Source organism: Theropithecus gelada, chromosome 15 (genome assembly GCF_003255815.1).
Source record: "Theropithecus gelada isolate Dixy chromosome 15, Tgel_1.0, whole genome shotgun sequence".
NCBI lineage: Eukaryota > Metazoa > Chordata > Mammalia > Primates > Cercopithecidae > Theropithecus > Theropithecus gelada.
Window position 1 is genome coordinate 8739920 of NC_037683.1, and position 15914 is coordinate 8755833.

The window sequence follows — 15914 nt, forward strand, 5'->3', positions numbered from 1 at the left end:
CAGCATAAGCAGGACATCAGTAACCTACAACCGGTTTTCAGGCATCTGGGTCTTCATCGCGCTGCCACAGATCTGCTAAGATGCCTGGAACTTCTCTAGTAGGTGTCACTATTGTCAGTAGGAACTGGTGGGAGGCAGTTAACTAATTTAATGAACAAAAATCACAAAAAAAAAAAAAAAAAAATTATGAGAGGAAGGTGGAGGAGAGAAAGCACCAGGAGCTGGCGACTCCCTGGATCTCATACACACACGGTTCTGCCAGATAATCTTTATTTTACACATTTTGCAACACGGCAAGAGAATTCACCCCGTACATCACCCTGATTGGATCCCCCACCCATTATACATTGTATGTTTACATAAATACTCTTCAATGATTAGTGTTTAAAAAAAAAAAATACTGAAAACTCCTTCTGCATCCCAATCTCTAACCAGGAAAGCAAATGCTATTTACAGACCTGCAAGCCCTCCCTCAAACGAAACTATTTCTGGATTAAATATGTCTGACTTCTTTTGAGGTCACATGACTAGGCAAATGCAATTTACGATCTGCAAAAGCTGTTTGAAGAGTCAAAGCCCCCGTGTGGACACAACTTCTGGACCCTGTTAACAGTTAATCTTATGTACTCCAAAGGCTGACCTTCTGGAGGCTCACTGCCTCATCCGGCTGCCCCCTCCAAAATCCAAAACCCTGCCTCAAAATAAGCTGCCCTCTGGGTGAGTTCACTGTTCTGTTTCATTCTGACCGTTCTGACTCTGCCCAGAACGCCGTCCCACCTGCAGACGCCCTGCTGCCAGAACCCCAACAGGTCCCTGAGGCAGCGAGGCCAAGCCATGCCCACTCACTCCCGCACCATCTCAGTGTGCTCCCTCACATGGGGCCTGAGATGTGCGGGGCCCATGGCCTGGCAGTGAGCCATCTAAAAGCATTATCTATTTTTCAAGCATAAACCACGCAGAGAGGCTCAGAGGCATCGCTGGGCTACAGAAGTGGCCTCTGGGCAATCTGGAGTACGTTCAGCCTGCCGACCAGTAACTACCTTCCAGGTGGTGACAAGTATTAGCGTCCACTCAGGTAGATGCCTTTTAAAGACGCCCTGCCAGAAACACCCTAGGGAAAACTGGAGTGAAGAGCGGCTCTTTCAGAACATTTGGTGCGTTCTGGATGAATACCTTTTTGATATACCAAGAGGTATCAAGTCAAAGTCTAACTTCCTTAGCGGGGAAGTCATTAACTTGCTGAATCCTAAAGGGAAGAATCAAGCCGCAGGCCACAGGCACCCTGGACTTAGCTTACGGTGAGTCTTACAAGGCCAGGGGCGGGTCAGAGAAAAGCAGAGGGGTGAAGCGTGGAGTGTGGAAGCAGGGGTGCGGGAATGGGCTAGGATCTGTTTCCTTTGAAGTACAGCAGCTTGGCAGCATGAAGCATGAGTTGTTCCGCTGTTCTACTGGGTGTATGGAGCTGGGCCAACAACCTCAGCAGACTACCTAATGTTCTAAGAGCCTTCCTTGAAGAAAATGCTTCAGGACGGGGGAGGAGGCCAGAATGCATCTGCAATTCCAACAGGCATCGCTATGCTCTTCCTTGGTCTGTAAGGACTGGGTGCCTGGAGTAGACTGTTGTAAGTACCAAAACAAGACACCCATTTTAGTGTGGAGGAAGACCATCCTATATGACCCAAAGCAGTAATATATGGCACGAGTATGCACGCTCTTGAGAAAATTCTCCTTCACTTAGAAAAATGCATCTTTCACACAGCTGCTGGGAGAAAATGCTGCAATGCACCAAAGCCTTTAGCCCGTGCCCAGAATGAGCCTACGTCGGATCAATAGGCACGGGGAGAAAGAGGGCAGAGAAGGGAAGAAGAGGGAGGAGGAGGGATGGAAGAGAAGGAGGAAGTGGAGGAGGGAGGAGGAGGAGGGGGAGGAAGAGGGCAAGGGGGAGGGGGAAGGGCGAGGGCAGAGGAGGAGGGAAGAGGGAGGGAGGCTGTGGGACAAGAGACAGCAGAGACGGTGATGAGGTCATCATGCAGGAGGAAATCTCACCTACACGAAGTGGACTTACGGGGCCGTGTGCTGCCTTGGTAGGCTGGACATGTCAGGGGCGGGGAAACCCTGGATATTTCACTCTAAAGTGGTTTCTTTAAAGAAAACTCAACTGACTCAGGCCATGAGCATCTTTTACACTGAAGCAAGCATCTCCTCACAAGTGCTTCCTACGATTCACCAGAGTCATATTCAACATCATCAAATGCAGTGCTACTTACACTTTAAAGCACTGAGGGGCCAAGAAATGGGCTGCTAAGTCCTCAGCCACTGTTAGGAGCCAGGATTTAGAGATCAATGACTATTCCTATTGTCTAAGAAATAACTTTCTAGCAAAACATACACATTTTATTAAATTTCACAGCCAGCAGCACTTTCAGTCCACAACAGATTTCTCAAAGGAAACATGGCTATTTTGCATAGGCAGAAACAGTGAGGAGTACCAAGCGAAGCTGTAAATACCACCAATGGCTCTGCTATGTGCATCCGATATCTTCTGCCCGATCCCTGAAATACTGCAAGGGCTTAACCGTTCAAACGCCACATGACAACGAACCCAGTGGAGTGTGAAACTCAGGCTGCAGGAGGGTGGCTTGTCAGCTGGTGAAGCCACTTGGCTTTGGACGCCATTGGTCATCTTTACGCAAGAGCAGAGATGAACGGTGGGTTATAGCTATGACGTGAAGGAGAAAGAGAAGACACACTCACAGAACAGGATGGAGAGCTTCAATACTTTCTTAAAAGCTTGGAACCACCACCTGCTTTCTCAATCTTGGGCTGGGGTTTTAACTTTTCTTGATCATCAGTCTGACTTGAAGCCTTTTTACCAGTTACAATACAGACATGGCCAGATGACCTCCTTGTTAGGAAGGCTGTGGCCATCTTTGTTTCTGAAACAGTCTTATCTCACCTGTCCACTGCTGCTCTGGAAGGGTCAGGACCAGCACTGCAGACACTTGGCCATGCCGTGAGTGAGCCCAGACATACGCGTGGAATCTGAACACTCAACACTGGCGTTCCCGTGCCAGTCTGACGGCTGCGGCTCTAGCGATTGTCCACACACATGCCTGCCTCTCTCTAGCTCCTTCCCTCCCTGGCTTCTGTGCTTGCAAAACCCAGCATGTGAAATGAGGACACCTCCACGGAGACCCTTCCGAGCAGGGAGGTTTCATCACACCTTTCGTTCTTGCCAAGGAGTCTGTCGCCTCATCCACAACATCTGCTTGCGGGAGAAACAGCAAATGTGTCCCTCTGAGGGAGGGACTAAGGAGGGCTTTGGTAGTCACAGATTGAGACACATTTCTGCAAAAACTGGTATTGTGTTTTCTGCACAGGAAAACAAAGTGTTAAAAATATTCCCATTCTCCCCCCAACTCCCTTCTGTCACACAGTCCCGAGTGAATTTTAAAAAGGTCCAGGAGTGAATTCTTAGGGCGCATTCACCCTTCTCCTGAAGATGGGAAGACACACGGATGCTCGCCTAAAATATCTGCCGAGAGGTGAGCAGCTGTGGCCTGGGAAGGCGCTCGCTCTTCCTCCACACGAGCCAGAAGGCAGGTCGCACTTTCAGAGCACCGTACAGAACCCAGATGGCGAATCGAAGCGCAGAAAAAGAACACCCGCTTCCTCATTAGTCATTCAGGAAGATGAAATGGCACGGGACAGGGAAAACAACCATGTTCTGAATGGAGACTTTTTCGGGTTCCCAAACCTGGGCTAGTGAGTGTGATCCCACATCCTGTGGTTTCTGCCTGACCCTTCTAAGCTAGAGGTGAGAAAACTCCCAGACCCCACGACTATCACCCCCGGGAGGTCCCTGATCCCCTGCAGGGGTGGCTCTCTGACAAGCCCCAGGCAGGGGTGGGCTCCAGCTTTTGGAAGCAACCCCACCTAGCTGGCCCCCAAGCATTAAGAAGCTTTCCTGATGGGGCCATGGTTTGGTCTCCTTTTAAGTCCTCAGTCACAATGGACCTTCTGAGCTTGTCCCACTATTCAGATGATTTTCTGAGTTGCAATACTCACTTTAGGTGGCTACCTGTGTTCACTGCCAAGCTCTGCAAGTGTGGAAGGGAACTTAATCACTGAGTTTCTGTGAAAGATTTCGCCATCCTAAAATCCCTGAGAGTGAAACTGTTGAATCGTGCTCACTTTCTTCACATACATACTCTTGGACTATGGGGACCAAGTCTGTTGAATTCATCTATTTAGAAATCCTACTAGCCTACAGGAAAAGCTTTTTAATGGGGATGATTTGCTTGGACTTAAGTATTTGCTTAAAGACTACCTATTCTGCCCCCAGCTGCTCCTTAAAGAAAACTCCTTTCCATTTCCCCCAAAATTCTGATCACACACCACAAAGCCACAAACGTGAAGGGAAGCCAAGACGGTGCTGCTCTGGGCTGTCAGGGAGTGGATGTCCAGGGAATGCCACAGGCTAATGCTTTTTGAACTTAAAAATACATTTCTTTCCATCCATCAGGCAACATCTCAATCAGAAAACCACCTCCCACCACCTGGGCTGTGCCACAGGGCATGACCCTGACAGTGACATCACAGCCTTCTTTTCCTGTTGGAAAGAAGACCACTGGGCCGCAGGAGCTGCTGTCCTGGTCACTCTAAGCATCCGGGATAAGGGTCTGGGACAATGCTGAGGGCAGGAATCCTGGAGCAGATGCTACATCCTCAACTGGGTTTTGACTTTGCTTTCCAAAGTCACCTGTTTTCATTCATTTTTGTCTCCTGAACAGGCAACGGCACTCTCCCCGCCCCTCTTCATTAGTCCGGGGTCCTCAGTAGACATTTCCTAAAGCCTCAGACAGATACCTCGCACCCTCCTTCCCCCTCCACCAGCCGTCCTTGCTACGCTGCCCCACACGTGGGGTCACAACTGCATACCCCTTAGAGCTCCCAAATGAAGAAGAAAAAAATAAACCTAAATAAAAAATGAATTCTTCCTTTCCTCTTCCTCTCCTCCTCTCTGTGCCCGCCCTCCCATTCCCGCCTGAAGGAGGATCCAGCTGCCTCGAACCAGCCACAGATCATTTCCATAAAAGAGAGTATAAAGTCAGGTTTCTGCGGCACTGTGCTCCAGCCATGTGCCCTGGTGTCACTGTCGGAGGTGCCAATAGTTCACTGGAGGAGCTGCTCCCGCTCTCCAATAGGACTATGAATAAGTTAACAGTTTCCTTGGACAGTGCCATCCTCAGGGTCGGCTCTGTCACACGGCGCCTTCCCACTCGCCCTGGGGCTCCACGGAGCCGTTGGTCACCTTCTTGACTTTCTTCATACTTTCCATCACCCCAGATGTTGTCACACTGAACAAGGAAAGAAGAAACAATTAGGAACATCTCACAGTCTCTTAGTAAAAGGCCATCTCTGCCACAGCACAGTGGTTAGGACTGATGATAGGCGTTGGTTTTCGAAACAGGCGAATCTAAGTTTGATTCCTGGCCCATTCCTTACTAGCTGTGTAACCTTGGCCAAGTCACTTGACCTCTCTGTGCTTAATTCTCACTTTCCAGAACTGGCATGAGGAAAAATGAGATTCTCCAGAGTGCCTAATCAATAAACACCAGCTATCATTATTACAATCGTCATGAATCTTTTTGTCACAGCTTGCGGAATTTTTGTGGTGCATAGATAGGTGACAGTGACGGTTATGAGACTGAAATCTGAATCGTAATGGACATTCAGAAAAGAAAGCTAATTAGCCAACCAGACATTTTTAATAACCAGTCACAATGAATCATTTCTGAGCCAGGGGACAGAACACAGGTTTAGGGTAACCTTCCAGGATCAAAGATTCTTTGGCCGCTACAGACAGAGAACTGGCTGCTTTCTGCAGGCGGGGGCTGGGCCATGTGGCTGTGCCTCAGCGCGTGGCCTCTGCCTCCACTCTGTGAGCTCCCAGGGCTCTGTCTGTTGGTGCCTGGTTCTGAGGAGGCCCCATGGAGCCATTTGTTGAATTCGAGAATTAAAAATGGAAGATCGCTGGTCTCATGGGGCATGAGGAGCTGAGCAAGGCAGTCCTTTCCATTAGACGGAATCACATGCACAGGCCCCACCATCTCGAGAGGATAATCTCTTGCCTCACAGAAGGTGAGCTGGTCTATGAGGGAAGTGGGCAGCTCTGTGAGTAGCGGGAGAACTAGGCAGAGATACTGGGTGTCAAAAGCCACTTGGCCCAGCATCTTCCCTGCACACTACGAAACAATGAGGATTTATGCTCCCCCACTGTGGACCAAAAGAAATTTCCTCATCAGTAAAATAAATTCAATCAATCAACTCAACAGACTCTTTCCAAGGACCCATCCCATCCCTCTGCCAACTACCTAACCCCTTCCCCTACAAATGGTGACACAGTGGCCGTATATGTGACCCATCTAGAGTGCATGCAGCTGGAGCTCATGGTAAGTAAATGGTTGTATGGGGTAAGGGAAGAAAACTTCCCTTCCCCTCTTCTTTGTCTCTTCATTCTTTGCCATCATGGTGCTACCATGCCTAGGCTCAAAGAATCACCCCCAGCCGGGACCTTTCTCAAATAAGTCCTTTAGACTCACAGGTTATTTGTACTTATGGCAAAGTTGGGACAAAGTGTATGGCCAGATCCCATAGATGCTGTACGTGAGTCTAAAAGCATCCCCTAAGACGAAAATGCCTCAGCTGAAGCCGCCCAGCGTCACTTCCTGCCAGCTGGCTTGTGTCTCAGGCCTGGCCTCTTTAGGAAGACACCTGCCCCAGGAGGGATCCATGTGCACAGGGCTGCTCCTGAAGGGACCTTCTTTAGACGGGGACACAGGAGGGAGGACCTCTGCATGAGCCAGAGAAGCCCCTGTCCCGAGCCACACAGCAGCCCCTGTGCCTCTCCACAGCGACTGAGACTACAAAGAAATGCGACCCCATGTCTTCCAGAAACATTCCAGTAATCACACAGCTGTCCTATGGTTACTGCATCTTGTTAAAAAACGACAAGGAGTTCAATGCACGTTGACTCTAAGAGGCAAAGCACATTCACTGTGACCCGGGTATGGGCCTGACAGCAGACTTGGGAAAAAACATTTTCTCCGTCTCTTTCTCTAAGAAAATACTCCTTTCCACATGGTGGGCCAAGAGAGAAAACAATTTTTACTCTTCAAGACAGGCCTCATGCTAGGTCATAGAGGAAAAAGAAATGGACTTATTGCTCTTAGCGGGCCCACAGCCCAGGAGAAGAGATGGTCTTCCAGAGCAGCACTGCAAAGCCACTTCCAGCAGAGACGGGAGTGCTGGGAACCGGGTTCGGTGATGGCTCCGGCTGAGAAGAATCCCCTCTGCTGGGGAACTGGGGAAGCCAGGAAGCCTGTCATGAGACGTGGAGGAGCTGGGTGGGAGGAAGTCAGAGGAGTTTCCAAAAAGAAGAAGTATAACAGGCAAAAAGCATGAAGGAAAAACCCAGGACATTTCCTGGGGCAGTCAGAGAGTGCTAAGTACTCACAGGGTATACATATTTTGATTTTAGTTTTTGAGATGAAGTCTCACTGCCACCCAGGCTGGAGTGCAGTGGCACCATCTCGACTCACTGCAACCTCCGTCTCCTGGGTTCAAGTGATTCTTGTGCCTCAACCTCCCAAGTAGCTGGGATTACAGGTACATGCCACTATGCCCAGCTAATTTTTCTATTTTTGGTAGAGATGGGGTTTCACCATGTTGGCCAGGCTGGGCTCAAACTCCTGACCTCAGGTGATCCACCTCCCTCGGTCTCCCAAAGTGCTGGGATTACAGGCTTGAGCCACTGCACCCAGCCTACAGTATATATATTTAATACCTCCAGTCAGTCTGCGAAGGAGAGAGGCAGGGAGAGAGCCAGGGGCGGACACAGGACGGCAGGGCTGTCCAGGGCCAGTCTGCCTGGTCACCCAAGGATGGCCCTGATTCTTACTCCAGTGGTTCTCAGTTCTGCCTCCTGCTCAGGCTGCCCTAGGGAGTGAGAAAAGCATAAATCCTGAGCACAAGGAGGTGAGAATCAGTGTCTCCAGGGGTGTGGCCAGGAAACTGGCACAGCAAAAACACTCTACAGGTGATTCTAGAGCCTGGGAGAACAGACAGGAAGGGCCGGGCACACATGTATTCCCAGGGCAGCTCATGCCTGCATTCCCAGCACGTTGGGCAGTGGAGACGGGAGGATCGCTTAAGCCCAGGAATTTGAGACCAGCCCGGGCAACATGGCAAAACCCTATCTCTACAAAAAAATACAAAAACATTAGCTGGGCATGGTGGCATTCATCTGTGGTCCCAGCTAAGGAGGCTGAGGTGAAAGGACTGCCTGAGCCCGGGGAGGTCAAGGCTGCAGTGAGCCGTGATAGTGCCACTGCACTCCAGCCTGGGTGACAGAGTGAGACCCTGTCTCCAGGGGAATAAAAGAATGGACAGGAAGGGGAGAGGATCGGGAGTGAAGAGGTCAGCCACCACAAAGCCCAGGCACAGAGAAAGAGGCAGGGTGGGGCTATGGGTGACAGGCACAAAGTGAGGCCTACAGGACGCTCCGCACGGGCTGAGCAGGAGGGAGGTGTTTCAGCCATGGCTGTGGGAGACTGGGCAGATGTCCGTGTCACCAAGGCCTGTAGGGAACGCTTGGGAGGGGCCAGCTTGGTGTGACACAGTAAGAGTGCGGCTTCAGGCCGGGCGCGGTGGCTCAAGCCTGTAATCCCAGCACTTTGGGAGGCCGAGACGGGCGGATCACGAGGTCAGGAGATCGAGACTATCCTGGCTAACACGGTGAAACCCCGTCTCTACTAAAAAATACAAAAAAAACTAGCCGGGCGAGGTGGCGGGCGCCTGTAGTCCCAGCTACTCGGGAGGCTGAGGCAGGAGAATGGCGTGAACCCGGGAGGTGGAGCTGGCAGTGAGCTGAGATCCGGCCACTGCACTCCAGCCTGGGCGACAGAGCGAGACTCCGTCTCAAAAAAAAAAAAGAGTGCGGCTTCAAGTAAGAGTGTGCCTCCTGAGGCGACACGGAGCAGAAGGACGGGGACCTGGCATTCAGGAGGGGCCGGGGGCAGTGAGGGGGTAGCAGAGGCAACCCTGGGCTTGGGTGAGTCCTGGGAGAAGAGGGAAAATGGGAGCAAGGGCGTGTGGGAGGTTGTCACAGGCAGGGCGGGTGACAGGGAGCTTCAGTGTGTGGCCAGGACTGGGAGTGGCAGAAGTGAACTCAAGGAGAGGAAGAAACCTGATGGCAGATGCCCAGGGTGGGGTGGGCGCTACATCCTGTTCTCCCAGCAAACCTCCGGGAGGCTGAAGGGACACCTGGGGCCCCCACGGCGTGAGGAAACCTGGCTAGCCCCCCGCAGACAGGGCGCCCGCAACGCTCCTGGCAGCTCAGGCTCTGCAGCAGTGAGAAGAGAGAGCTGGCTCCGGTGAACACCCAAAAGCCTCGCTGGCAGGAACACGCCGCGGTGGGGCTTCAGCAGCGTCACAGGCACCTCGCTAGGTGTCCTAATTTTGGTGCCAACACTTAAGAGGCCGAACAGCTGAAGGGCCAACATCCGAGCAGCAATCTACGCCACAGATAAGCGTTCTTTCCTTGACATCTAAACGGTAACCCCCTTTCCTCACAAAGCCCCAAGTCTCTGTAGTTGCAACCAAAGTGCCGAATGGGACACAGGTTCCTTCTGCCACACAAGACTGCAGTCGAATGTGGCTTGGGTCTAAGTGGTCCATGGATACATCCATTTCTTTCTTTCTTTTTTTTTTCTTTTTTGAGATGGAGTTTCACTTTCATCGCCCAGGCTCTAGTGCAGTGGCGCGATCTCAGCTCACTGCAACTTCTGCCTTCTGATTTCAAGAGATTCTCCTGCCTCAGCCTCCCGAGTAGCTGGGATTACAGGCGCCTACCACCAAGCCCAGTTAATTTTTGTATTTTTAGTACAGATGGGGTTTCACCATGTTAGCCAGGGTGCACTCCTGACCTCGTGATCTACCTGCCTCGGCCCCCTAAAGTGCTGGGATTACAGGCCGAGCCACCACACCCAGCTGCTACATCCATTTCTATAACTAAAAAGTGTTTTCTGGACTGGAAATGCGGGGAGACCTCGTGGTGAGACAATTCTATTAATCTCCAGTTCCCATTTCCACGTTCGTTTTCTGCCCACATGAAAGAATGCAGGGAGTGGTAAAAGGTGAACAGCAGCCATGAATGAGGACGGCGTTCTGGAATGGGAACCCCAGGGAGAAAACCTCCTGGCCCAGGAACCCACACCAAACACTTCTTTCCACTCTCACTCCTCAAGATGACAGAAGTAGTTCAGATTATTAAGGATGCCCACAGCCTAGGAGGCAGCTACCAAGTCTGATAATTGAAACTGCACCCCATACTTTTTAACTTGCTGATTATTTACCGATAACTTCTTGTGCCAAAATTGGTAGGCCTAAAGAGAGATGGTCAAAGACACAGACGGGGAAACAGAGAGAAAGTCAGTGTTACTTTGGACGGTGCCCTCATTCCCAGGCCCAGAGAGAGAAGCTGCATCAGGCCTGGTGGGGTAATGGCTGCACAGAGAGCAGCCGCGTGGGCCGCACTGTCAGAGAGAAAACAAGTGCCAAAACAAAATTTTCAAAAAACTGTTGCCATGAAACAAAAATACCTTCATAATGCATCCAGATTCCAAGATGTAATGGCTGAGGGAAAGGATGTGGGAAGCGGGAAGCCCCCATTACCACTGTGGAGTACAGTGCAGTAAAGGAGACGATGCTGTGACCCAGCCACTCTCACCCAAAGACCCCGTGTTACGGGGCTGGACGAAGCTAAAGCCTCCCAGCAGGGGAATGATAAACACACCATGTTTTAGGTTATTTCCTGATGCTGCTGGTTACCAGCCTGACACATGTGTGCCTCTTCAACCAACAGACGCTTGCTCAGACCCTGCTACTACTAGGAAAGGCACAGCTGATGGTCCTCCTGCACTCCACTCCACTGTTTAGAAGGAGGAGTTTCTTCCTCTGCATGGGAGATGCTGTTTGGAGCCCACTGGCAGGACCTGCCTTCCTTTACTGTTGCCATGGAGCAGAGCACAGAGAGCTGTCTCATGCTGCCTGACCCGCTGACAGCCAAGCAGAGCCTAGCATGGGCCGAGTCTCAGCCTCTGAACTGGGAAGAATTCAAAGACTGCCAGGGCTGGGGGCAGAACACTTAATACCAGTGAACCAAGAAGGGACAACTCTGCCTTAGGCTAATCATCAAACACAGCAATTGACCTGGCTTATCAAATTTCAGAGCTAACAAGCAAATATGCTTAATCACTATTCATTTTTCTAGACAATGATCGCCCTTTCCCAGAAAATAGGACCCTAGAGTCACTCACTCTGTGACTCAGAAAAGCCCCTATTAGTGCTCAGATATAGGTCAAAGTCATTGTGCTGTGAAAAGGCGCGTAGTTATCTGACGATAGAGGATGTCTGAGGATCATTAGCAGACTTAAGAGATGACTCAGAAGATTCCATTTTCAGACATAAGCACCCGATGGCGGGCCTGACAGAAAGTGGGCTCCTTGTTCTCCCTCGTGAACTGGCCATGGATATTCCTAAGTTCTTGCCACTGAGTTCTTGAAAGCAGGCTCCAATGATGCTTAGTGGAATGGCAAGTTCCATCTTCCCTGACAAGACCCAGCAAGGCTTGGCAGATACTGTACTTCAAACCAAATCAGACAGCCTGTCCCTTTCCAGTGTCCATTCCTTCTGCTAAAAATAGAGGAACCACCCCTAGAGCCACGAAATGCTGAGAGCAGCTGGCCCGATTCACACTGCGCTGCTTTGAGTTAGGCAAAGGGGTCAGGGCTAAGGAAGAGGGAAGAAAGATTTCTTACACAGACTCCATTTCCAAGTCATCTTCTTCCTGAGAGAGTTGTAGGTAGGGGTTATCCGAAGCCGGACGGAATTTATACCCCGTTAGAACAAAGAAGACCAGTGTGGCCGTTTCGTCCAGGAGCTGCAAGTTTAAAAACCACCCCAAAATAAAGAGATTAGCAAAACTGTTCTTCAGAAAGCAGCGCAACTCAATGAACTGACATATCCCCCAAAACCCACCACTTGCTGGTTCTTCACTCAAATGCCACTTCCTGCTAGAGGGCATTTTCCTGAGACTTGCCGAGGCCTAAACGAGGAGCGTCCTGCCCAGGGATGACCTTTCAGAGGCCGCGCTCTGCTCTGCTTTACCCAGTCTTCGTGGGGAGCTTTTAAGAGCTCCTTACACACCCACTTCCTCCTACAGCGCCTACAGCACAAAGTGAGTTATTCAAGAAAAAAGTCATTTGGTGCCTACTCTAGTAGTTAAACTGGTTCTAGTTTATTGCAAAGATACTTTATTACTGAAATAATAAAATGGGCAAAGAAGAAGGGCAGTCTTGATTTCTAACTACTCTAAGCCCTGTAACTAAAGGAAAAGACCACATCTCATCTAAGTTCCAATTATTCAGGGCAAATCTTTCTCTGCCTGAGGCTTTTCTCTTCAGACTTTTAAGACTGAAAACTAAAATCAAGAATGCAATGATTTTCAGATTCCTCATGAATCCAGCAGCATTTCTGGACAAACAGATCATCTCAATTATAGAGATGGAAGGAGGCTGGGCGTGGTGGCTCACACCTGTAATCCCAGAACACTGGGAGGCCGAGGTGGGCGGATCACTTGAGATCAGGAGTTTGAGACCAGCCTGGCCAACATGGCGAAGCCCCATCTCTACTAAAAAAACAAAAATTAACCAGGCATGGTGGTTCATCCCTATAATCCCAGCTACTCGGGAGGCTGAGGCAGGAGAATCGCTTGAACCTGGGAGGTGGAGGTTGCAGTGAGCTGAGATCGCACCACTGCACTCCAGCCTGGGCAACAGAGACCCTGTCTCAAAAACTAAAAAAAAAAAAATTTTAATTAAAAAAAAGAGATGGAAGGTCTTCGTGGTCATTCCCAGACAAATTAGTAACAACTGTTAAGTTACACTTCAAGATTTTATCCTCAGGCATAAATTCTCTGGCATTCTGCCCTGTGAGCAGCATACCTGGTAGAGCCACTTCCACTGGAATGGAACAGCGAGTTTGAGGAGAAATGCAATGATCCTAGTGAAGTATATGTAACACACAATCTGTATGAGGAGGAAAGAAACAGGAAATCAAATCAACAGGAAAATCAGGACACCACTTTAACAATCTGCTTTCACAAATGAACTAGGAAACAGAAAACAGAATCACTCAAAGAAAAGTATGTGACACTTACAGTGTGAATTAATACATGCAGCGGAGAGACACGGCTACTCTGCTAGTTACACTTGAATGTCTTCACTCTCCAGGTGACCAAGATATTGCTAACAGCCACACCCACGGGGAGCACAGGACACTTCAGTAGGGCTGTTCTTAACCCTTCCTCACCCTATCCACAGACAGAAGGCCTTGATTTCACTCTCCACAGATTGTATTGCTTATTCTCAGGCTTTGAGGAATATTTACCAGTAGTGAGAGCAAAATAAAGCCACACAGGGAAATTACTGGCTTCTGTCCTCTTCTCTGGCAGATGCTGCAAGCATTCAAGGTCCACACTCACAGAAGTACAAATACTACCAAGTTCTCTAGCAAGACAGGATGCCTTAATTTCTCCCTGCAGTGACAAGGACTCAATGTGCTGGCCACCAGAGCATGGCCTGTGCACGGGGACTAAGCTCAGCTGGCCAAGGACCACTCATTATCACTGCACGCAACAAGAGAGGTTCTGTGATGACCTGTGCCTGTTTGGTGGATGATATAAAATCCATGGGAAAGAAAAAATAAAAGAAAGAAAGAAAAAAAAATCCACCCTAAGTGGAGTGTCTGCTCTTGCATCTCTCTCTACCACTGAAGTCTGATGTTTGCTTGAGCAAAGGAACTGTCCGAAGTGACAATGCCAAACTCACAGATGAAAGACTTAGCAATGTTCTTTCAAGACTCAGGAAGCAAACTAACTCTGGGAGGCATGTACCTTATACAGTCTAAGAAATTATGATCCTAACAATTCCTAACAAGCTCTGTCTTTTGGTGCTAGCTGATAGAACTTTTCATGTCCATCAGAGTCCTGTTTTTAGGTTTTAAAAAAACTTGTCTTATTTTTTTGTTCTTAAGGAAAATTTATTACCACAACATGTAACTAGTTTTCTGCAGGGAAATCTGAAAGAAGAGAGAGGTAGATACTCCAATAATTTTTTTTTTGAGACGAAGTCTCGCTCTGTTGCCCAGGCTGGAGTGCAGTGGCACTCTATCTCATCTCACTGCAATCTCCGCCTCCCGGGTTCAAGCAATTCTCCTGCCTCAGCCTCCCAAGTAGCTGGGACTACAGGCATGCGCCAGCATGTCCAGCTAATTTTTTTTTTTTTTTTTGTATTTTTAGTAGAGATGGAGTTTCACCATGTTGGACAGGCATGAGCCACCCCGCCCAGCTAATTTTGTTTTTATTTTTTATTTTTAGTAGAGACGGGGTTTCACCATGTTGGCCAGGATGGTCTCGATCTCCTGACCCTGTGATCCACCCACCTCGGTCTCCCAAAGTGCTGGGATTATTCGGTCTCCCAAAGTGTGGGGATTATAGCCGGGAGCCATCGCACCCGGCTGATACTCCAATAATTTTTTAAATGAATAAAACAAAAATGGCTGCAGAAGAACATGATAGTGCGATCCCAGTTTTGTAAATGAGTAAAAATAGTGGCCGGGATTGCACCACTGCACTCCAGCCTGGGCGACACAGTGAGACTCCATCTTAAAAATAAAATATAAAAAAAAATTTAAAAAATGTAACTCAGATATTTAATTTCCTATTTTAAAAGACACAACTAGATTTTATAAAATGAAAGCCAGGCGTGGTGGCGTGCACCTGCAGTCCCAGCTACTCAGGTGACTAAGGTGGGAGGATCTTTTTGAGCCCAGGAGTTGGAGTCCATCTTAAGGTAGCATAGAGAGATCCAGTCTTTAAAAAAAAAAAAAAAAAATCAAAAAAGCAAGTCACACTGGCCAGGTGCAGTGACTCACGCTGTAATCCTCGCACTTTGGGAGACTGAGGCAGGTGGATCACCTGAGGTCAGGAGTTCGAGACTAGCCTGGCCAACTTGGTGAAACCCCGTCTCTACGAAAAATACAAAAATAAGCTGGGTGTAATGGCAGGTGCCCATAATCCCAGCTACTCAGGAAAGCTGAGGCAGGGAGAATTGCTTGAACCCGGGAAGTGGAGATTGCAGTGAGCCAAGATCTCTGCGCCACTGCACTCCAGCCTGGGTGACAGAGCTAGACTTCATCTCAAAAAAGAAAAAAATAAAAAGATAAGAAAAAAAAAAGCAAGCCACCCTGCTCAGCTCTAGGTGGCACATCTTGTGCTTTCACCAATTCTTTGGAACTTCATTTGCTCTACTCCTTGAATTGATTTTATTTATAGATTAAGGATTTTTTTTTTTTTACTTACCAAGACGTAATAATGTCTGAAAAGTTTCAGCTTTGCTAAGTTAATAGCAGCTAGAGAGAAGAAAGAACAAAATGAAGAGCTCGTTAACTTCTCATTTTAAAAAGCAAGCCTCATTCAGACACCCTCTCAGTCAAGAGGCCACCTCTGATGCAGATGAGGACCACTCAGAGGCACATCCATCTATCTGGAATCAAGTCTGCTGGGCAGGCTCTCCGCCAATCACCAGGAAAAAAATGTGGGAGCAGCACAGCCACAGGCGTGAGCTGGAGTTGGCTTGCACCAGCGATTCCCGCCCAAGGGTCAGCAGCTGTAACCTGGCTATGGTGGGAGTATACTGACATCACAGGAATTGGAAGATGCTACAAATCAGGAATTTTTTCCCCCCAGAGAGCCAGCATTAAACATTCCAGCTCTGCACAGAGCTGTGACC

The 15914-nt window shown here is 49.1% G+C and overlaps 1 protein-coding gene across 1 annotated transcript in view; it reads right to left on the bottom strand.

Moving 5' to 3' along the window:
* Nucleotides 1–253: 253 nt before the first annotated feature.
* The window catches only part of GPR107 (G protein-coupled receptor 107), an 83418-nt gene continuing 67757 nt past the window's right edge, over nucleotides 254–15914 (bottom strand). Inside the window, 4 exon segments of the mRNA XM_025360754.1 lie at nucleotides 254–5360; nucleotides 11883–12004; nucleotides 13068–13151; nucleotides 15485–15534. Of these exon segments, the coding sequence (XP_025216539.1) occupies nucleotides 5264–5360; nucleotides 11883–12004; nucleotides 13068–13151; nucleotides 15485–15534 (353 nt within the window). The 3' untranslated portion in view covers nucleotides 254–5263.